Source organism: Nannobrachium achirus (assembly GCF_963921795.1).
Source record: "Nannobrachium achirus genome assembly, chromosome: 19".
Lineage (NCBI taxonomy): Eukaryota > Metazoa > Chordata > Actinopteri > Myctophiformes > Myctophidae > Nannobrachium > Nannobrachium achirus.
In genome coordinates this window covers 41821970-41845748 of record NC_137826.1, presented here as the reverse complement: position 1 = coordinate 41845748, position 23779 = coordinate 41821970, and the positions used below count along the sequence as shown (strand labels likewise).

The following is a 23779-nucleotide window of genomic DNA, read 5'->3' as shown; positions in this document are numbered from 1 at the left end:
CTTATCTCTGCATCATAGTAACCTCATCTACTGTATGATCAAACAACCTATCTATTAAAGCCCTGATAAAACCCAGACAGCTATGGACTTCAGTCAGCCAAGTATTATTTGACCTGTACCATAACAGCACACAGCACAAGTACCGTATTTCACTCTACACCTTCGGCTACGCTGACAGGGAAACCTGTTGATATTCAGTTAATTTCCATGAAGAAACCCTAAAGCTGGACATATAGTTTATCAAATGCTTTTTCTACCGACTTTATTATATAGCCAATCATAAACTTTCAGAACTATATTGCTGGAACTACACTGGCTCCAATCATGTCACTTGACCATTGAATGATAAGTAAATAAATGAAGGGGAAAAAAACATTCATTCCTCCAACTAGATGAATTAGTCATTCATCATGGCATTGCCCATTTCCTTGAACCGTGAGCTTCTTTACTGTCACTTGCCATTTCCTTCTTGAGACTAACAATGCAAATGGAACAACACTCACTCAGACAATTGTATGGGTCTTTATTTGAAAACCACACACATTTCTCTTGCAGTGGACAACTTAAGCTCTAGATCACCATGCTGCTACAACGAATAGTCAAAACAGCTACAAGCTCACAACGTGTCTGACATTTGGGGAACCTTTTTGAAACATTTCTTGTGAAACAAATTCAGAATGTTCTGACTGTCTGAGAAATAGCCAGTCTACAAGCCTATCTACAAGCTCACAACTCTTGTGGATGATAGATCAAATTACTTTTCGACACGCCTAAAATAGCAATGGCAGGGTTAATGTGGCCCTTACTGGAATAAGGTAGTATCACCATCATGTTTGGGCCTCTCTGCCATCATCAGGGTGTCACACATAGTGTCACACCCTGATGCATTTTCAGTAAGGAGTAAGGCATTATGTTATGTAATGGAATTCTGGAAAACACACTATTTCCTCTTTCCTGGTTGCTGTTTTGTTTAACTTTTTCTTTAAGGTGACACATCTTCCTGTAAAGTAGTTGTTTGGACCACATACTATAAGTAACATGTTTTGGCCTCTTCCTCCAGGAAATCATTTTCGTCTCTCACCTGACCTGAGACGTTCACTCACTGGGAGGTTCCCAGGGTGACTCAGGTCAGGTATGCAAATAACATATCAGTGTCTTCTTCCCATTAGTCTGTTACTAGTCTGGAGGGCAACCAGACTATAGTACTTGTCCGACTTTATTCCACCCATCTTTCCATCTTTCTTTCCCATCCTAGATAATCTTTTTATTTTTTTCGAACAACTCCTCCCACAGTTTTGGTGGCACGCACTTGGGCCATATGTCAAATATACCGGCTTCATCGGGAATCGATCCCTTGCATTTTGCTAAGAGCTATGTTAAATGTTATATAAATGTATTCATGAATTCATTTTCTCCATTGACTTTTAATTAAAAATGTAAAAACTTTTCCCAAAATTTGAGATGACTGACATCATAGATGTCTGACATCATCAGCGTCACGGCAACCATACTTGCAATTTCCAATTGCATCTTGTAGTGCAAGTACACCACAATATACCACCTTCATGCCCGTGGTCTTGCGGTCCAAACATGTCATATAGGCTGAATTGTAGCCTGACAGCGCATCGCGCATGATCACCAGAGCTACAGTACATTCAAAGTACTGACATACTTCCATATGTAAATGGTGATAAGAGAGAGAGCACAATTAGGCTATTTACTTCTCATGGATGCCATTCTTACATCGCATTCACACACACATACTGCATCGCACTCCTATTATTGTGCACTCTAGTACTCTAGTTTCCAGGTAGGTTGGTTGGGAGGGAGTGAGCAAGCAAGCAAGAGAGAGAGAGAGAGAGAGAGAGAGAGAGAGAGAGAGAGAGAGAGAGAGAGAGAGAGAGAGAGAGAGAGATCATGTTTCATCACTGGAGTCAGCTTGTGTGTGTGTGTGTGTGTGTGTGTGTGTGTGTGTGAGCATCGATGCATGTCGAGGACAATTAAGTCTCAAATGCATCTAAGCTAATGGAGAACTTGACCCAGGGCACTTTTGTCATCTCACACTTTACTTTATCTGACAAAACCAACGATCGCCTTCGTTCTGAAACCGACACCATGCACACACATAGGTGCAACATGGCATGCACCTATATATGCACACACACACACACACACACACACACACACACACACACACACACACACACACACACACACACACACACACACACACACACACAAGTGCAGCTCAACTAGTTTATCTACATTGTCCTGGGTCCGATTCCTGCCGCCCCAGGACCTGTGTGTTGCATTGTCATCCCACCCCCATGCCCTCACTTACCTCTCTCCAAAAGTGTGTGCACAGTGCACGTGTCTCATCATGCACGTGCATAAAGTAAGGTGGCTGTGTTATAAGTGCTCCTAATTTGTCTCTGACCTTGTCTTTGCTATAATATGAGAATGTGTATGTGCCGTGTGTGCGTCATTTGTTGGAGGATGCATGTTTGTGCGCTTGTGTAAAGTACCTCTGATATCTCTCATTGACCTCTCACTTCTGCCTCAGCCCCCGATGTCTGTTTCTGTATGTTCACTAGTAATGGTAAATGTAAATGGTGCATTTACATAGCGCCTTTATCCAAGGCGCTTTACAGACATTGTGCATTACATTCACCCATTCACCCACACACACACACACACACACCCACACACACCCACACACACCCACACCCACACACACACCCACACACACCCACACACACACACACACACACACACACACACACACACACACACACACACACACACACTAATGGTGGAGGAAACCATGCTGCAAGGCACCAACTTGCTCATCAGGAGCAACTATGGATTCAGAGTCTTGCTCAAGGACACTTCAACACCAACACTGAGGGAGCCTGGGATCAAACTGGGAACCTTCTGGTTGCCAAGCAGCCACTCTACACCATTGGTCTTCAACAGTGGGCCTGGGGTCCTCAGAATTACTACAGAGGGTCCTCCAAATCTTTGAGTGATAGAAAGTATTTTTCTCCCTTTTGATATTAACCACTTGACCCCTAGTGTCCATATTCTGAGAACTTTAGCCAAAAAAAGCAGATCTACAAGCTCACAACGCCTCAAGCTGCGAGGCGTTGTGAGCTTGTAGATCGGCTATTTTTGGCAAAGAGCTTTGGTCTTGGTGTAGAGGGGGAAAAGAGCAGACTAAGTACAGAGTGAAAGGTCAAGTTTATTAAGTAGGCCTATTGATGGTTCAAGAGGTTAAATATCTGAAAACACAAATTGACATGAATCCAAAATACACCGACGATTGTGCTGTCAAACAATTAAACTATACAGAATCTATGACAAGGTTGTGGGGGGGTCCCCACAACCTTCATCTCTCTCTCTCTCAACAAAGGGGTCCTTGGCCTGAAAACGTTGAAGACCCCTGCTCTACACCATTAATGACTGGTATATGGCTGGGTCAGAGAGGCAGACGTGCAACAGAGAGAGCCAGAGTGCCCCACACAGACACACAGGAGGACTGAGTGACCCCACCGCAGAGCTCCACTGTTCAACCTCAACAACATCACACACACACACACACACACACACAGAGGGACAGTGTGCTCCTGCAGCTCCACACCATCTTAACCAACCAGCACACACCGCATGAGTGCTTCGGTTTCAGCCCCCCGGCTGGACAAACACCAGTGTCCGGTTACCCCACAAAACAGCAGTGGTGGAGGCCTTTTGTTCCCACTTTAAATAAAACATAGTTAAGTCATTAGGCAGAAAGCCTGCCCTCTCCATGTGCATTATTCAGTGACCAGGTTCATCCAAGACCAGGAGGCAAGGGAAATGCAACACTGTTCTTTTTTTTTACGATGTCAACGGACAATTAAATATAATTGCATGTGTAAAGGAAAACTGTATGTTTTATAGCCACTGTAATGGTGCACACAATACCATGACTTTACAGTGTGGTAAGACATGGTGTTCTGTGTGACACAGTAGCTATTATGCTATTCATTTCATAGAGGACCATTCAATGTTTTTGTATAATAATACAATAATTATTGTATAATAATTACCATAAATATAGTTATTTGTTGTGAAGGTTAATAGATCTGAATGAATTGAGTACAAATGGACCCCAAATGCAAACAAACCATTGTGCTTTCTTGTGGTTTAAATCCTTTTAGTAGACCTTGTATCTGAACTGTACTGTCCTGTACTTTTTCCTATACACACTTCTAATAAAGTATTCAATCAATCAATCAATCAATCAATCAATCAATCAATCAATCAATCAATCAATCAATGTGTACTTCTGGTACAAATAATGCAGGAGCTGGTGGAAATGAGACAAATATACAAATCAATTTAAACACGTGACACATAAGAGAAATAGAAAAGTCTCACCATACCTTTCACAAATGTATGTGTAGTTAATAGCTGGAATTCTACATCAATTATTTCTATATGGTAGGACCATGGAAAAACATACATAGCCTAGTAGTAGCCTTATTCTTTTTCTCCCCTTTGAAAAAACACCGCAGTAATAAGTAATGTTTACATAAAGTGAACCATTCATAATATAATTCAAAGATCATTGCTCTCAGTCATTGCAGCCCACAGGCGCACACACACACGCACAGGCCGTTGGTGACCGAAACTGCACGGCGAAACCATTACACCTGTTGCTGACACAAACTGGACTTCACACATACCTGCTTTAATTATGTCGTCCCTCGTTGTTTGCGGAACAAACTCTGGTCCCCCGTGTAACGTGTTATATATCATGTAGTCTCTCTCAAACCCCGAATAATATCACAATATAATGCTTTCTTTTCTTCACGTTTCTTGGCAGTGTGTTGGTCTTGGAAGCAGCGCGGCGCTGCCTGCCTGCCTGCTTGGAAACAATAATAATCTCTCTCTCTTTTTCCTGCCAGCTACCTTGGTCCTGTACAAGCGGATGAAAGGTGATAGACAGGCAAAGTCCGCCAATCAGCGGCGGAGCGGGGCGGGCCATGGTGACCAGGGAACCAATCATGGTGGTGGAATGAATTCCAGTTGTTTGCTTTTAGGGACTTTATTCCCTACACTTCTTTCAGCACGAGCACCTTTTCCCCCCCACATCACGCAGTAAAGTACTAAGTCCACACAATACGATTGAATTTGGGTTATATAATGACATTTGTAGCCTAGTTATGTGTTATAAAGCATGTGTACAGTTCAAACAGAAAAAGTGTAGTCAAATTGGAAAAATAATAATAATATAAATACATGAATTTGAAACAAACTTTTCAAAAAACTAAGTTGTGGTTGAGGTTCAACCAGCTGACTGACACACAAGAGGCAAGCTGTCTACCAAATATTCACAGTCAAGCACATACACATGAAAAATGGTACAAAAACAGACCTGGCTATCACTGTATACACTACAGCCCACATACAACAGTAGGCTATACTTGCTTCATTCTCATTCTTGTGTATGGATCTCCAAGGACACTGCAGCTCTCTCCGGACATCTCTTTCATCATCATCAAACTGCACGATCCAAGCTACTCTGACTGCATCAGAGCTATAGACATAGACGGGAGTACTGAGATTGACTTCGATTCACGACTCCGGTAATGGCCATGGCCCCCTAGTACCCTCACCCTGGCCCTCAACACTAATATGCTGCTGCTTCCGCTGGGCGGGCTGCAGGGCCAGGCGGAGGGAGACACAGTCCCCTGCCCAAGTCCTCCAGGACCTGCTGGCTCCACTATGGTGACAACGGCACCATCAGTGCCCCAGCTCCGCTCTCTGCTGGCAGTCGTCTCAGCCTGGGCCAGGGCGACTGCAGCACCCATGGGACCAAGAGACTTTCAGACACACAGCCCGAGGCCAATGTCTCCAAGCACCTGCCTGCAAACACACCTGCTGTTTACAGCAGGGCCGTTCACACTGAGCACCATAACTATAAGGATAACTAGACCAGTAAGACTCCCTAATCGGGAGATAAGCGACCGTTGGTCGCTTATCTCCACAAATAGGCCAAAAGTTTGTTTTACCAATTATCAAGACATACGGGCAGTTGACAGTTTGCCATGGTTACTCATTGAAGTTGAATCTCCATATATGGAGACATAAGTTGCTCATACCATAGCAACCATGTTTTTTACAGGGCCTGGGATTGATGACATCAGAAATCTCCATATATGGGCATGAAAGGGATTTTGTTTCTGGAAATATGTCTGTGGGGTGCCACATTTGGAATAAAACACTTACATCACACATCTGGATATCCATACAGCCCATCTAGTTTGCCTGTGTCCATTTATGCCCATATATCTGATGACATTGGGACACTGATCTCCATATATGGGCATAAAACTTATGTTAATTAGTAAAGCCTGGGGATCTCCATATATGGGCATGAGGGGTACCCTAAAAGGGCATCATCTGGGAATAGCAAATATAGTTATCCTAGAAAGTGAAAATCTTACATCAAAGGCCATAACTACCTACCTACCACCATACTGCATTCCTCATTAAACTACCTACCAGTAAGATGCCTATAGGGAGAAAAGCAAAGGGCGAGGTTGCACCATTTCTTGGTCTTCTGGCCAGTGATGTATATCGGACCATTTAACCATATATGGAGACATCTGGTACCCAAAGATATTCACAGATATGGGCTTAATATTGATGACATAAGGGATCTCCATATATGGGCGTAAAAGGGATTTGGTTCCCCTGGCATCACAGGGATCTCCATATATGGGCATAAAATGGATTTGGTTACCCTGGCAACACGGGGATCTCCATATCTCCATATATGGGCATAAAAGGGATTTGGTTCCCCTGGCATCACAGGGATCTCCATATATGGGCATAAAAGGGATTTGGTTCCCCTGACATTACAGTGATGTCAGTGGCTGGTTCTACAGAGGGGATCTCCATTTATGGGCATAAAAGGGAATGTATGTATGATGATGTCAGATATCATAGACGTCATAGGACTTTCACATAACGAATAACTGAGTAAGCATGTAAACCCGTAAAATCTATATTTGGGCATGGCTGATTTATGACCTCATCATGATGACACGAGCAAACACAGCTGAATTGTATAAATGATCAGTGCAGAAACCAACAGAAGTATTTGACCAAGACTCTTCGATTTAAACATCAACAAAGGTGTGACGTTTGTTGATGGTCACAAAGGTGTGACGGACGGACGGACGGACGGACGGCCGGTGGAGGTTTTCATAGTAAACTGCTCCCTGACGGTCGCAATAAATACTGTATATCGTTCACCGTTGTGTTTGTTATTGTTGTGGTGAAAACACTCCCATCTATCTGACATAGAACGAATTTTAAAACTATATTTTTATAGTCATAGTGCTCAGCAGGGAAGGAATTTCATGGAGGCCATGGCCGCCATTGGCCCTCAGTTTGGCCTTGTGCCCCTCAAACCAATGGCATGATTTGAGGCCACAGTGGCCTTACTGCCACAGATCCAACCAATATGCCCATAAAAGGGGACAAGGACTGAGAGACAGATACTGACACGTACGGACGAATGTCTGGGGTCTCTGGGGTCTCACGGTCACGGCACATGGTTGGTTCTACAGACAGGGATCTCCATATATGGTCATAAAAGGGATTGCAAGTATGATGTCAGACGTCATAGACGTCATAGGATTTTCACATAACGAGTAACCGAGTAAGCATGCCTGGGGTCTCACAGCACACGGTTGGTTCTACAGACTCCAACTTTTGCACACGGATAGCGCGACCTATGCGTCTTACTGGTGTTATAATCCGAATCTTTGAAGTAATCTTCCCAGAAAAAGATTCAGCATGAAGAGAAAAGCTCTGTCGACAGACAACAGACGGTTATACGAACGAGGTGACAGAGATGAGAAGGGTGAGGGAAATGTCAGCAGACATTGAACTGTTGCACGGGAGAGGTGGCAGAGATGAGAAGGGGACAAACATGTCAACAGGGACAGCTGTCCCAGACTGAGTATCTATGTTTATGCCAATCAGAGAGGGGCAACGTGTGACGTCATAACATTGAGGCATATAGTGGCCACGAGAGGGGCCGTCTGTGCCCGTAGCCAATCAAGGGGGACAAAGGGTGACGTCATAATACTGAGGCATAGGCCTATATAAGGGCCACAAGAGGGGCCGTCTATGCCCGTAGCATAGCATATGCCAGATGGGCATAGATGGGCATATGTCCGATAAGCTTGAGCCTTTACTTCAGGGTTTGGTCATTAACTTGATTCAATGATTCAACTACATTCACAGATGGATGGATGTGCAAATCGGTGTTATTATTAGGAATGATGTCAATGGTTTGTATTGTGTGATGTCAGACCAGCGCTTTGGTCGACCTGAATAAGATGTGACACAGTTTCTAAACGTCACATTAGTCTGAGTACTGTGGGAAGTCAGAGAGTAGGGGACGTATAGAGACATAGACAAAGAGATTGACAGAGAATATATTTAGTCTTTCCACCCTGTAAGAGACACAGATAAGCCTTCCAATTTACAGTCCAAGTAGCGGAAGCGGTGTCCATGAACCAATATGCTTGTTCTGAGTGTCCATGCGCCTTCACGTCTCGGGTACCCTTCATGAAAACATGACAAAGAGCCACAACAACCTCTGTTGTCAAATGATGTGCAATGGACAGCTGCCCTCATTTTCCTGTCCGACAATCAGCAGCTGTGTAACCAGCCAGCAACAAGGAGACACAACAGACAAACCAAGATCTTGCGAGGACTTCAACATAGCCAGGAGAAGTAAAGAAACATTTGATGACTTACACAGGAAAGAAACCTTCTTTTGTGATAGGAGTTTCATTGAGGTATCGGCACAGCATGTCCAGCATGTCCACACCAAAGAAAAACCTTTCCAGTGTAAACACTGTGACAAGGGTTTCAGTCGGTTAGGTCACCTGAAGACACATCAGCGTATCCACACTGGTGAAAAACCCTTTGTATGTAAACAGTGTGACAAGGGTTTCAGTGTGTTAGGGGCTCTGAAGAATCACCAGCGTGTCCACACTGGAGGAAAACCCTTTGTGTGTAAACAGTGTGACAAGGGTTTCAGTTTTTTAGGTGCCCTGAAGACACATCAGCGTGTCCATTCTGGTGAAAAACCCTTTGTGTGTAAACAGTGTGACAAGGGTTTCAGTGTGTTAGGTTCTCTGAAGAAGCACCAGCGTATCCACAATGGAGAAAAACCTTTCATCTGTATACAGTGTGAAAAGAGCTTCAGTCAGATATGTCACCTGAAGACACATCAGCGTGTCCACAGTGGAGAGAAACCCTTCATCTGTAAACAGTGTGACAAGAGTTTCAGTGTGTTAGGTTCTCTGAAGAAGCACCAGCATATCCACAATGGAGAAAAACCTTTCATCTGTATACAGTGTGAAAAGAGCTTCAGTCAGATATGTAACCTGAAGACACATCAGCGTGTCCACAGTGGAGAGAAACCCTTCATCTGTAAACAGTGTGACAAGGGTTTCAGTGTGTTATGTTCTCTGAAGAATCACCAGCGTATCCACACAGGAGAAAAACCCTTTGTGTGTAAACAGTGTGACAAGGGTTTCAATAGGTTAGGGACTCTGAAGAAGCACCAGCGTGTCCACACCACATAAGAGCTTCAATCAGTTACATATTCTGATGACAAACCATCATCTCCACACTTCACCAAACGAGTTGTCCACCAGATAAGATCATGGCACCGACTCACTCACGCTGTGGGACGCTGTGGGCGCTGGGGGCATGTTCCCTCCTCCGCGTCATCAGTGCCCACACCCTAGTTGGGGTTAGAGAAAGGGCCTTTCTGTGTGGAGTTTGTACGTTCTCTATAATGCCTCCCCCTGGCCAGCCGGGGCGCCTGATGGAGGGGAAAGGATCTGGTTGGAATAACGTGTTCCTTCCATGCACTACGTCCAAACTGGGGAAATCCCCCCGTCAGGTGAAAAGAAGCAACTTGGACTACTCATGCATAGAAGGAAGCATGAGGTCAGTCCGTTGTCTCCCCAGGCGCGGCAGAGGGAGAGCAGAGCCCAGGATTACAGCTTAGAAAAAATGGGTTACAAAATCGTGGGATAACATTTCCATGATTGGTCAGTTTTTCAATTACTATAAAATGGGCAAAGCGGGTGCAAGCCTTAATGATAAATATAGCGACTTTATTCATTCTCCGAGGGCGGAGGAAACCATGCAAGTCACCAACCAGTGTCTCTCTCAAGGACACTACGACACTAAGCCCATTTTCCACAGGCCCAGCACCACACCACTCCACACCACACCGCCCACTTGTGCCAGGTTTTCCACTACAAGGACCTGCAGAGTGGTGTGAAGGTGGTACTAAACGTGGTACTAAAAAGTATCCACTCTGGAGTAGGTCTGAGCTGGGCCAAACAGGGCCAAACACTTCATAATGACTGATCACTCACTGACTTTTCATTTAGACCACCAGGATATAGTTGTAATACATGATAATAGATTCTATTGTGTTATAACCACTATTATAATCTATTATAGTGTATTATAATTATCATAGTAATACATTAATACTTTATAGTGTATTATAATCACAGTTATAATCCATTATAGTGTATTATAATTTAAGATAGATGTAATACTAATTTATATATATATATATTATAATTACAGTTAAAAGGGTCAATTTGTTTCTTACCGATAGGGGTACTTTTGTGAAATGGAAAATGTAGATATTTTTATGTGGTGTGGTGTGGTGTGGTGTAGTGTGGGGTGGTGTGGTGCTAAAGCTGCAGTCGAAAAGGGGCTTAATTCTGGAGGAGCCCAGTATCAAACTGGGAACCCTCCGGTTCTAAGGCGGCCACTCTACCCCTGAGCCACTGCTGCCTCTCATCTCATTGTGCTCGCAGCTGGGTGCCAGGGTGGTGCTGTTCATGAGTAAAGTGAGTGCAGCTGTCCTTTCAAGGCCTGGCCATTAGCACGCTGTCCTCCAAAACCCTGTAGCAGCTCCTCCCATGAGGCCTGTGATCACAGTGTTCCTCCACAGATTCTCCTGTACTGCTCGTTCTTCGCAGAGCTCCTCAAGGTGCTGCTGACACAGAAACAAGGGCCATGGCCACAGCTCCTACATCTAGCACCAAGAAGGCTAAGTTTGTCATCTTCCTGTCATCCATGCTGCTGCTACCTGTGTGTGCATGTCTTGTGGAATGAATCCGGGTTGGCAACAGCTTCTAGTTATTGCCCTGATAAATCTTGGCCCTGACAGGGGGCATGTTCCTTTACATCGCGTTGGCACGCATGTTACCACCAGGGATGAATGAGGTCAGCAAGGAGGATGAGGAGGCGGGTGGCTGATCCTGACATTTGTGTGTTTTATTACAGAGGTTTAGTAGTCATCTTTATGCAAATCAATTGTTTAAGTCTAAACTTTGCATTCTCAAGAAACACTGAATTCACATTTTGCCGTGACAACTTTGAAAGAAACTACATCGAAGGACAATCTCTTAAAGCTTTATTACGACCACTTAATAACGCTTTTGAAATAGAAAAGAAACACATTTCAAGACATTTCCTGAATCCAATTCCAAATTACACTGTGTTTTAGTAGGCTCATTGTCAGTTGTAGGCCTAGTATTCTGAGACAGAATGACAGTGACATTACAATCCATGTCCACATGGTGGCAATTCATGCCCAGTCATAGAGCCATCGGCACACAGTGCTGCTCTGGTTGCAGCAAGGCGTGCACACACTAAATCCTCTCTCCCATGGGTCTTCAACAGGGGGTCCGGGACCCCTAGGGGGAGTGGTATCGTGTAATATTGTAATATTATGGATTTTTGATTTTCATGAGCTGTATGCCATAAAAATCTTAATTAAAACAAAAAAAGGTTTTGAATATCTCATTGCATGCACAATGTTTCAAGAATATACGAAAAAGTATTTTTTTTTGTAATGAAATGCTACCAACTTTTCTACAATATTATTTTCTTTAGACAAAACTGTAAAAGAAAAAAAAAGTCAACTCACTCTTGCCATTACTTGTATAAGTGTTGTCGATCTAAGATGATATCACACCAAATTCAGAGCACGTAACAAAAAGTGTAGTTAGTCCTATAATAAGGCAAGCACAGGGAAAGCACTAATTACTTACTTTACATTACATCATTAAGTCTTCAACATTGATTACTTGAGCACATCGGCAAATGTTAGGGGGTTAGTTATGACCACAGACCTGTGTTGTGTGCCATATTATACTCTCCCATCTAAAGAACACGAATTCCTGCTTAATAGTCATGTACAATTGTAAAAAAAAAAAAAAAAAAAAAAAAAAAAAAAAACGTTTTAAAAGAGAAATATGATTTGACTTTTTATTTCCAAGCCATTTTAGTTCTCTCTGAAATTGCAGTAGATGAACCGCATGGTCAAGTTTTTGGTGAATATTTTTCTGGGAGTGTAAAGGGGTTCCTACTGCTAAAAGTGTACACTTAAGGACCACCACCCTCTTTGCAGTATGGAAATGCAAGCAGGGATATTAAATGAAATGAAGACAGTAGAGCTTGATTAAACATAACCATATATATTTTATTCTCAATACGGCAAAATACAAAGAATATTCAGGACAGACTCCCATTAGTAACAATTAATACTCACTTCACAAGAATGTTGTTTTTTAATTACATGATAGCCCAAGTTTGAAGACCAAACTCAATGGAGTACCTTAATCATATTGCATCCATAATATATAGCATCTCTATTGTCAGTTCTCTCAAAACTAACCCAATTTAGACTGTTGTACTTTATGTGTAAGCTCCCAGGTCTGGCTTTTTGAGAGAAGTTTTTAGAAAAAGAAGTAGCACAACATACTGTAGAAAGTCCTACAACTGCTCGTCGCGTACGGAAATACCTCTGTTTTCAAAAAAAGACATCTCAGATTCTCAGGTCAAAAATTTCAAAAGGGGGGGAAGCGTAGTAAAGTACGGCTTTGATGTAAGATAGAATCATGTTTTCTTTTTTCGACATAATGACATGCCTTGGCCTATCCATACGTATATTCGTCCGCGCAACACGCACCCATCCACACACTTGTCCACACCACCCACCCATCCATTCATCCATCCGTCCACACCACCCATTCAATGTGATCCACAGTATACGTACATTTCATGACTTTACAACTCTCCATATTTAATACAGAGAAGAGAAAATATTAGCACTTGGATCTAAAGACACAGCTGATTATGTGGCGACTGTGATATTGACAAGAGGCGGGGGGGATACGATCGAGTACAGTTAACAAAATGATTGATAAAACAACTTGATATACAGCGTTATGAGACTACGGTGGGAATCTAATAACTTTGAAGAATAGGAAGCAAACACGAAGGCTCACAGAGAGAAAGGAAGAAAAATGTGCATATAATGTCACAAATATATGTACAATGTTTTTAAATTTCAATAAAAATGTCAACCTGTTGTAGAAATTCACCCTTAAAGAAATGTCCTATTTACAATTTGTACATTTGCTTTTAAATAGAAACATGCAAGTGTTAACATCTTTCTACCGAGTGTCAAAAGAGAGAGAGAAAAAAAAAGAAAAAATAACTTTACCCTGGATTTTTCCAAGTTTTAATTAATATTAATTACTTCTTACAATGAAATCTCAACGCGAGCAACCTCTGATACATTAACGTCTTCCTATTTCATGAATTCAATGAAAAGAAATGTTTTAAAAATTTCGAGAAAGAGAGAGGGAGTGAAAAAAAACAAAAAACAAAGACAATCAGCAAAAGGGGCATAAAAAATAAATAAATGTGAGAAGTGTTAAAATTTTTCGCTAAGGCTAAATTTGTACATTTGACTATTAGTGTAAAGGAGCTGTATTTACAATGTGTACCAGTGTATGAAGACATTGAGTGGGTGGGCTGACGAAAACTGCACGCCCATGGAGGTGGAATTCCTAAGCGAAAAGTGGCCTCCAGCGTTAAGTACAAAATGGCTCAAGCCATCCTTGTTTGGTTATAAAAAACCTATATATACACATAATAAACCAGTACACAAAGTTGCAAAAGCTAAAGGCATTGGACATTTTAGTCAGTCAAACAAGTGTCTTTTTGACCAAAAAAATAATAAAAGGAAAAAAAGAGACAAAAACCAGCAGGGGAGAAAGAAAAAAATCCTAGGCTTAAAAATTAAATACAGACTTTTCCAGGAACCAATCCTGATTGTGTTTGTGTGTGAGTGTGTAAAAATCCTGCATAGATTTAAATACCACTTCTGTCTTTGACTCTTTCAAGTAGAAGAGGAAATAACAGTATCTCCCCTACAAAGAGAGACCGGGGAGCCAATGTGTAAAATATAACTCAACAGACGTGGTCAAAATAGCAGTTCCATATAAATACCATTGAGATGGTATCAAGGTTTAAGCGTCGATCAAAGAAAAGCACAATAGATTCATGATCCATACTTTTACGTCGACCGCCAGTACTTACTGGCACGTTTAGTGTATCGTCTTCTTTGTGAGGGAAATCCCATCCACCTAATGCCAATGAAGCCTCAACAAAAACTTGAGATTGTACAGTATCTGTGTATGGTATTTGGACCAGGTCTGGTATTAATGTTTCCAGCATGTGTTCTTTGTAGAAACTGGGCTTAAAAGGAAAAAAAAGAAAAAACTAAAAAAAGACCATCAGCCTGAACTTAAATTCAGTGTCAAGTTCTTGGTTCCAAAGCACTGGCATCCACATTGCCATGCAGAGTTTTGCCTTCATGACAAACTGAACAATTAAATTGATCCAATTGGAACTATAATCAATGTCAAATCAGGTCAACCGGCGGCAACGTTGTTTCGAGTCGTCTTTTACCTGCCTGCTGTACCATGAATACAGACAATTAGGTGGCATGTGTGTTATATATATATATTTAATGAGTAAGACTATTACACTAGGTAGAGCATCAAATAGCTAAATTAATTACATTTAAATAAGAACGATTCCATATACAAATACTTTGCATTTCCATAACCCCTGTTCAACCCGCTTTTAAGCCTATGCACTTGAAAAGTTATAGCTTTGCTTCTTCCAGAAAAAAACCTGGTACATACATAAATAAAAATCTATATTGGCCATCTTACTTCATAGACCATAGATCTTAAATTCTTTGTTCTAGAAATGCAATACTGCTAATTGGTGCCACTGATGCTACTCTACTACTCTACTCTTTAGCTGCATCTTTACGTTATGCTAAATTTGATTTCATAAAGGCCCAAACTTTTTTATATTTCTTATTATCCTGCTCTACTTTCGCACTGGACCAGTTTGTAAGAACTGCATTGTAAATAACTGCTTTATATAAATGGATACAATTTTTTCAATACTTGGACACACCCTGATGTTCCATAGAAAAATACACTATTACACCGGTGGTTTTCAAACGTGTTGTGTGCAAGGCACACCAGTGGGCAAAGTCAAGGCACACCTGTATTCATAGCAAAAATAGCTATATCTACAGGCCCACAATGCATTGCAATAGGACACAGTGTGAGCTTGTAGTGCTGCCATTTTCACAATGTTTTGACAATTTGTGGAGGGGGGGAAATAAATAATTTAAATAAAAAGAAATTAAAAAGAAATGTGCCGTGCTGTGAGCTTGTAGATCTGCCGTTACCTTTATCTTTTGGGAAATTTTTCCCTATAACGACAAGGTTGAAAGTGATTAAAATATATATATATTTTAGGGTACAGAATTTGCCTCCGTATTGGGAAATAAGTGTGCACAAAATACTGACATAGTAAATTGACATATAATTCATAAAATGTTGTGTAGTTGTATCAAATTGCAATAATAATAATAATAAGTGGTTGGCCACCAAATTCCCAAAGCACACGTGGACTTGTCTCCCGGCACAGCGGTGTGTCTTGGCACCGCGTTTGGAAACCACCGCTACTTTACACTTTAACCCCTTGTGATGCACACAACAGGACAAGGACAGCCCAGTGGAACTATAACAACATGTTCTCAACTAGAACAATGCAGCTACAGTACAGAGTACACCGTCATCTCTTAGGTACAAACTAAAATATTCTGCAACTGCAGAGAAATAAGGAATCTCTTAAAGATCATTGGTTGGGGCAGATGTATGTGTGTGTGTGTATGGGGGGATATCTTTTGTCCAAACAAACTCAAAACCCACACTGCTCAAAAGCGAACTTTTTTTGTTTGTTGATCAATTCAATAACTCGTAGAACAGAACCACCATTTAGAAATTCATGGTCGGCACCCCCGTACAAGTATAAGCCCCTCTTCAAGTTAAAACCACAGAGGTCAATTCCAAGACAAATTTCGGGCTCCAACAGAACTCGTTTACAGGGAACATGTGCATTTTTTGAAACCAGATGGTGCACATCAGCTTTGCCATGGTGGAGGCAAATGACTGAGGAAACTGCATATTTTGTTGTACCTGTACAGCGATTTGCTACCATGTACAGAGAGACTCGTAGAAATACAAATCATTGCCTGCTTTCCCGTAGCTATTCTAAACAGTGTTTAAATGCCAAAAAATGTAATGCTGTAGTAATGTAGTAATAAAAGCCATTTAAAAAAAAAAAGGAAGAAAGAAAAATGCAAAAATGCATTTCAAAGTAACGGTACTCATTCTCTTTCCTGTAGATCACATACAAGGCACAAAAAAAGATAGAGAAAAACCGTCGTTTTAAAGCACCTTTGGTGTTTACAGGAGGTACTTTGGTAAAAAAAGAAAAAGAAAAAAAAAGAAAGTGAAAGCGGAAAAGTGAAAAGAAGTCCAAAGCCAAATTAAGCCAAAATGTGCTTGTAGCCTTTAAACCAAAAACACATTTTAGTGTATTTCATAAATAACTCGCAACGAGCTTCAATGCCAGGGGGAAAATAATGTGGCCTTCAGTTTCTAGCCAAAGATAAGCGCCAGCAGGACGCAGGTGGTACATGTTGCATGTTGGGAATGAGCTTGGTTTTGTTTCTGTGCCACAGTGAAGATGCTTCACCCTGTCTGTGATGACCACGGCCATCAGAAGGTGTGTAGATAGATGCTCCAAATTGCTCAGTGTTTTGGCAAGCTGGTGTAGAAAATGGACACAGTGTTGCAGATATGCTCTGAGAGGTTCATCACAAGCGTGTATGGAGGACCAGAAGTTGATTTTGCGTGTGTGTGTGTGTGTGTGTTTGTGTGTATAGGTTTGTGTCTGTATGAGGGGTGCGTGCGCCCTATGCGCACAAGCATGGGGTTTGAGCATGTGCAGTTATACGCAGATGACCGCTGTTTGTATATGTGAGTACGTGTGTGGAAGCAAGCCTCTATGAAGAGAGTCCTCGCTAGGGAATATGCTTTGCGTCCAATCGCAGCCAGTGAAGGCCCTGCCGTGTGTATCGCACCAGTTCTGTCATGCTGCTGGTGTTGAAGATCAGAGGACCCATCATCTTGTCCAACTCCAAAAAGAACTCTGCGTGGGTGGGGAGAGAGAAAAAGGCTTAACAGGCATGTCAAAAGGCCATCCATTTAGACAGTGTTCACTGTGAGGCAGGGAAAAAGGAAATTCATCACTTACAGGTCAAACCACCACTTGCCCGGTTATTTGTCTTACAACGCTTACACGCATTACTTGCAAAACATAAAAGCCACAAGTAGCAATTCTAAAGTTCAAACTTATGTGGGAGCGTCATGTTTTCCAAAATGATAAATTGACAGCTGTGGAAGACATTAGTGAATGGTGATACAAGTAAAGGTTTTAGAGTATTAGTAGAAATAGTAGAATATGGTCATTCAGCTTCCACTGTCATAAGACAAACTCAGTCATACATCCTTTTGAAATGGTTCCACTTTGAACTTCAGGATTAAATGCCGGCTAACTCGAGTCATGCTGCAACGTTTTACACCTCAAGCATGAAAATAGCAACCCAGAGGAAAAGGATCGAAAGAAAACAGCAGAATACATTAAAGGCAAAAGGGAAAGATAGGCTGATTCTCCAATAGAACAGGACAAACTCAACATGCTAAAATCAACCTCGAGCTCCACTATACTATCAACAGGCACTGCCAGAAGACATCTTGAGCCATTAAACAAACTCCCCGCCCAAGGAATGAATGAACGAGTGAAGACGGCCCCGGGTGGCACCGCCAACCAAAGGGATGTCTGCTGGGCTCACCTTTCTGCTCCTTGGCCAGCTGTTCGGCCTGGTCCCAGACTTCGGTGGCATACAGGAAGTTGGAGGTGACCTGGACGTAGCTGGCGGCCATCTGGTGAATGCGCTGAGGTATGGTGACCGACGAGCTGCCGCTGCTGCTGCTGCTGCCTGACGAGTAGCCGCCGGCGGTGCCCGGCGACAGCTTGGGGGACACCGGGGAAGGCATGCTGGCTGCCTTGCTGCGACGTTCACACAATGACACACACAGACAGACATTTGTTAACCCATTTAGGCCTGAACACATTATGACGCAATATTTTATGCTTTAAATATAAAAAAATAGCAGATATACAAGCTCACAATGCGAGCTTGTAGATCTGCTATTTTTGAAAAATCGTGAAAATTAGAATTTTGACCCGATTCTATAAGTGTCTTTTGAATCCTTCTAAGATTTTTGGAAAAAAACCTATGTTTCTATATGTCAGCAATCTGGCCAGCCATCGTCAAAGAAAAGGTCCTTTTCACTTAACTGGAGCTCAGTTAGTCTGTTCTTGAGAGACTACTATGTCAGTGGTTCTCAAACCTTTTCATGTGAAGGACCCCCAAAATGATATTTATTTGGCCACGGATCCCCATCTCAAAATATTTAGTTCCAGGGACCACCCAGAAGCAAAGTTGAGTTGCAAACGTTCGCTTTGAAAATACATAATATTCAAAGATTCGCACACATTTTCACGACTGTTTCCAAAAATAGCAGATCTACAAGCTCGCAGCGCGCGCTGTGAGCTTGTATATCTGCTATTTTTCACTGGTTAAAGCATTCAATAATTCTAGGCCTAAATGGGTTAATGATGTGCAGTGGTGTAAAGCAGGGGTCTTCAACATTTTCAGTTACAATTTAGGCATTTGGCAGACGCTCTTAATCCAAGGCAATTTACAATAAGCAAGGTAATAACAACAATACATCAACATCAATGCAAGGTAATACATCAATACATCAACACGAAAACATCGAATGCGTTGAAATAGTTATGTAAAAAACAAAAAGGTAGACAACTATTCAGTAAAAAAACTATAAAAAATGCCATCTAAATTACATGTATGGATGGTCATTGAGGGTAGGTAAGTGCTATGGGACGAGGTGGAGTCTGAAGAGGTGAGTCTTCAGACCACGGCGGAAGCTAGGGAGTATTTTTTATTAAATATTGTTAATAATCTTGATGATTAAATTTTTTAATTTCATTCAAAACTAATTTTTGGAGGGAGACACCGCCATACCGTCAGTAAACAGTGATGTATTACCGCGATAACTAAAAATCCATACCGCCCCAGCCCCTACACACATCATTTGAAATAGTCTAGTTGCTATGCCAGAAATTAAATAACTTACTTTCCCAATCCAGGAGAGGGAGCCTGGGTGTTACTCAGAGAATTCTACACAAAGGAAAATAAGAGTTGTGTAAAAAGGCAGGGAATCACATACGGTATGCTTTGATTAATGCAAAACTAGTTTAGCAGATTTGATACAGCCAAAGTATTTGGCCGAATTACAACACACAAAATGAGCATAATTACTACAAGGCAAACAATTTGGCATACATACCTTTAAATGTTCAGTGAGTGTTTTGGAGTATTTCAGTGCACTCTCTTTCCTTAGTTTAAATAACCGTAGATAGAGAAGGGACTGGCATCGCAGGCTGGAGGAGGGAAATGATTCATTTTTATTATATATTTTAAGAGGGAGAGAGAGAGAGAGAGAGAGAGAGAGAGAGAGAGAGAGAGAGAGAGAGAGAGAGAGAGAGAGAAGGAAAAAAAATGAAGCAGCAAGAATTAGCCTTCATTTTGTGTGGAGAGAGAGAAAAAGACAAAACAGATGGTCGTGTACGTGCAGTTTTTCCCTGCCTTCGGGATATGGGTGTACTTTCAGAACAGTGCTTCTCAAAGTGGGGATCAGGGACTCTCAGGGTTCCTCGAGGGGGTTCTAAATGGACCCTTGCAGGTCTGTAACTCTGAGTTATGGGGGTTCTTGAAACTAAAAAGGTTTGACTTTGAGAACGACAGTTTTAGAAGATTATGGGTAGGGTGACACCACAAGCCCATGGAATGGAGATTGACTGGACATGTCAGTTAGCACACTTACCACAGTACTGCTAGCCTCTTGTCTGCTGAAGTAGCATCCGGGGCCATGTAGCTTTTTAATTTCATAGTGTATCTGAAAGTCAAGACAAAAATGTATGTTTACCCGAATCAAAAACCTACACTGACACAACAACACAACACTGACAAAAACATTGTTATCAGACTTAATCCATTCAGAACGGGTACACAGTATTGTGTATTATTATTTTATGCTTTAACTATTGAAAACTAGCAGATATACATGCTCGAGCTTGTAGATCTGCTATTTTTTTTAAATCGTGAAAATTAGAATTTTGACCCGATTCTATAAGTGTCTTTTGAATCCTTCTAAGTTTTTTTGAAAAACCCTATGTTTCTATGTCAGCAATCTGGCCAGCCATCGTCAAAGAAAAGGTCCTTTTCACTTAACTGGAGCTCAGTTAGTCTGTTCTTGAGAGACTACTATGTCAGTGGTGCTCAAACTCTTTCATGTGAACGACCCCCAAAATTATATGTATTTGGCCACGGACCCCCATCTCAAAATATTTAGTTCCAGGGACCCCCCAGAAGCAAATATTTGAGTTACAAACGTTCGCTTTGAAAATACATATATTAAAATATTTGCACACATTTTCACGTCTTTTTCAAAAATAGCAGATCTACAAGCTCGCAGCGCGGCACTCGGTGCTGCACTATGAGCTTGTATATCTGCTATTTTTCACTGGTTAAAGCATTCAATAATTCTAGGCCTAAATGGGTTAATAACGAGTTATATGTAAATTAACTTTTTTTTTTTTACCATGCAAGTAACCATTTTTATCCTTACTTGATGAGCTCCACAGTTTCTGCATACATGGGGAATGGAGATTTGGCCTCCTGGGCGCTTCGTTCCAAGGCGTTGCCACACTCGATAAAAGACACCACGGCGTCCAGGTAGTAAACCGCCTTCTCAAACCGGTCCAACTGTGTCAAGCAGGGACATGGCATATGAAAACAAAGCTTATTGGTTAATGACTCATGTCTAAAATCAACAGACGCCGCGGCCTCAATGAAACATTCCAACTAAGTCTTGTTGCAAAACTGGTGAATGTGAATTTTGACCTTTTTTACTGGAAGGACCTTTCGTTCAAGTGGCCCCTCCAGAAAAAGGGGAAGGGCTCAAAGTGGAGTCTCCCTAAAGGAGTGGAAGCACAAGGAAGAGGAAGTGCCATCTGATAATCCCTGCCCGGGGTAAATTGATACCAAATTATAGCTCTGCTACCTGCTTATCTTACAGTGACTTGAGGGCCAGGTAGCAAATGACGTTGTTTTTTTTTCCATTTCAGGCCACAGTTCATGGACTGTCAAAGCACTCTTAAGACTGTGATAGTCTTCTCACCCCCAAGGCATCAAATTTCACCACTTGGTCAAGGTACCTTTACGCTTGATGCCGCCGCAGTGGTCATTTAGTATTCTCTGCGTATTGGTTTGCAACTTGAACGAAGGTTTCGTACTGTTCGCCTTGGGTGCGGGTTATGGGGCTCGTACTCGCATCTGAGGGTCTCAAGGTTTTTATGTGTTTTTAATGAGGCTTTGGCTTTGTCAAAAGTGACACCTTGGGATGAGAATGTGTAGCGATAAGTAATAGTAATGTGTAGTAAAATGGTAATATGACCAGGAAATGTCTGTGCAACGTTACCGGACAACATTGCTGGACAGCATTCCTGACAAGTGGGATTGAATTGAGACAAATTGGGAGGAAATATATTTACAGCATCAACCTGGACATTTGTTTAGGTAATGCCAAGATCTATCAAAGAACTCCATGCAAAATAAAAATAAAAATAATAATACATAAAAAAAACATGTTTTTTCTATCTAGAGGTAGAATTTGAGCCGTTTTCTCACTGCTTTGCATGCAACCTGCCGTCACTTGATGTTGTTGGTTTCTTGTATAATGGTGGTGTTTCACAGGAGAATAGCTTACCACTCTTACCAGTGCATCTGCATTGTGTTTCAGTTTCTTGGCCTCCTGTAGATAGTGATCAGCAGAATGGACCCTGAACGACAGACAGTCAAAAGTTAAAACCAAGCAGAATTGTCCTCTGAACCATCTAAAATGTTTCTTTTCAACTTGAATATTTTAGTTTACAATGTTTTAAGCGAACACAAGTCACACTTCAGCCATAACCTTCACCTCCTCTGAATTTCATTTGAACAAATACGACAGCACGGCAATAACTGGCAAGGCTATGATGTTCACAGCATGACGAGGACATGGTTTCCCAATAGCGGGTTCTTCTTTTTTTCTTTTTTTTTTACCCACCTAAACTAAAGTTAAAATTTACATCCTGTGCTCTCTGCTCAGACGCATCCATGCCTTGGACTCGGAGGCCCTCCTGGAGTTTTTAAAGCATCAAAGGCAACTCTAGATCCCCAGCGGCAGCCCTCGCGGCATTTAGCCTGCCAAGGAGGGGGGGAGGTTATCCACAGTGGAACGGGCTTCTCTTACCTTTCCTCAAACAGCAGCTTGGATCTCTGAGATTTGGAGCCGTCCACGGAGAGCGGCGGCACGGCCAGCTGGTTGTCACAGCCCTTTGAGGATTTCTCCTGCAGTGAAGGAAGGGAATAAAGTTTCAGTGGAAAAAATAAGCCCCCGTGTGTTAAACTGTGTTTGAAGCAACGGTTGAAATGGAGATGGTGGAGACCGGCGAGGAAGGTGAGAGTGAAGGAGACATGTTGGGTTTGCGTCTTACATGGCCATGGGGCAGGTTGGACAGAAGACCTACTACTACAGAGGTTCAACAGTGTTAGATTTAGTTTAGGTCAAAGTCTTTTGATGAAATTGTAATATAGCTTTAGTCATATTCTAGTCATCTGAAAGGTTTTAGTCGACTAAATATCATAAGACTTTAGTCAACTGAATCTACAGCTGATTTTTATGTAAAAAAAAAAGCTTTTTGGCAGGTCTTGATGGTGTCGTAATGGCTGATTTTACCTTTTTTTGCATGCTGAAAATAGTTAATAGTATTTTCAGAGCGCAATACCCGAGTGCAACCAGTATTTTCATTTGTTGACGAAAGTGTCAATATATTTAGTCTTAGTTTCAGTCATTATAGTAAAGTAAGTAAGCCTTGCTGAGCTATGACGCCTATCTCCTGTATCTGTAGCGTGAGGAAGCTTTCGTCAGTGAAAAAAGGTAGTCAACAAACATTTGTCGTCATAGTTTTAGTCTACGATTAGGAAATTAAGCACTGCCTGAAACAAACATGGTGCTTATTGATTGTACGTAACAAACGGCTGTCAGTATAAAAGTGCAACTAGTGAGTGTATACATTACGCATGTACAAAAAACTCCAAACATCCAGTCTTCTCCGCAACTCTGTGTGGGAATAAATGTGTCAACACCTGGCTTTTCTTTGGCTTCTCAACGGACTGAAACCCTAGGAGGCTGAGGTGTTAGCTGAAAACGCCATGGCCCCTCCCCATCCATTCTGTTTGGTGGTATTTTTA

General features: G+C 41.8%; 2 protein-coding genes across 8 annotated transcripts in view; both read right to left on the bottom strand.

Annotated features, from left to right (window-relative positions):
- The window catches only part of shroom1 (shroom family member 1), a 65618-nt gene extending 60713 nt beyond the window's left edge, over window positions 1–4905 (bottom strand). For all 4 annotated transcript variants that reach the window (XM_080749858.1, XM_080749857.1, XM_080749856.1 and 1 more), the window contains exon 1: window positions 4728–4905. The gene's annotated coding sequence lies outside the window, so the exon portion shown is untranslated. The remainder of the gene's footprint in view (window positions 1–4727) is intronic.
- Window positions 4906–12574: 7669 nt separating this feature from the next.
- The window catches only part of aff4 (AF4/FMR2 family, member 4), a 47956-nt gene continuing 36751 nt past the window's right edge, over window positions 12575–23779 (bottom strand). For 2 of the 4 annotated variants that reach the window (XM_080748489.1, XM_080748491.1), the window contains 8 exons: window positions 22779–22876; window positions 22254–22326; window positions 21114–21250; window positions 20310–20381; window positions 19773–19866; window positions 19560–19603; window positions 18191–18408; window positions 12575–17487 (listed from right to left, as the gene is read on the bottom strand). In XM_080748489.1, the coding sequence (XP_080604615.1) occupies window positions 17360–17487; window positions 18191–18408; window positions 19560–19603; window positions 19773–19866; window positions 20310–20381; window positions 21114–21250; window positions 22254–22326; window positions 22779–22876 (864 nt within the window). In that variant the 3' untranslated portion in view covers window positions 12575–17359. Of the gene's footprint in view, window positions 17488–18190; window positions 18409–19559; window positions 19604–19772; window positions 19867–20283; window positions 20382–21113; window positions 21251–22253; window positions 22327–22778; window positions 22877–23779 lie in introns of those variants that run through there. The other 2 variants (XM_080748490.1, XM_080748492.1) reach the window with 2 other exon arrangements.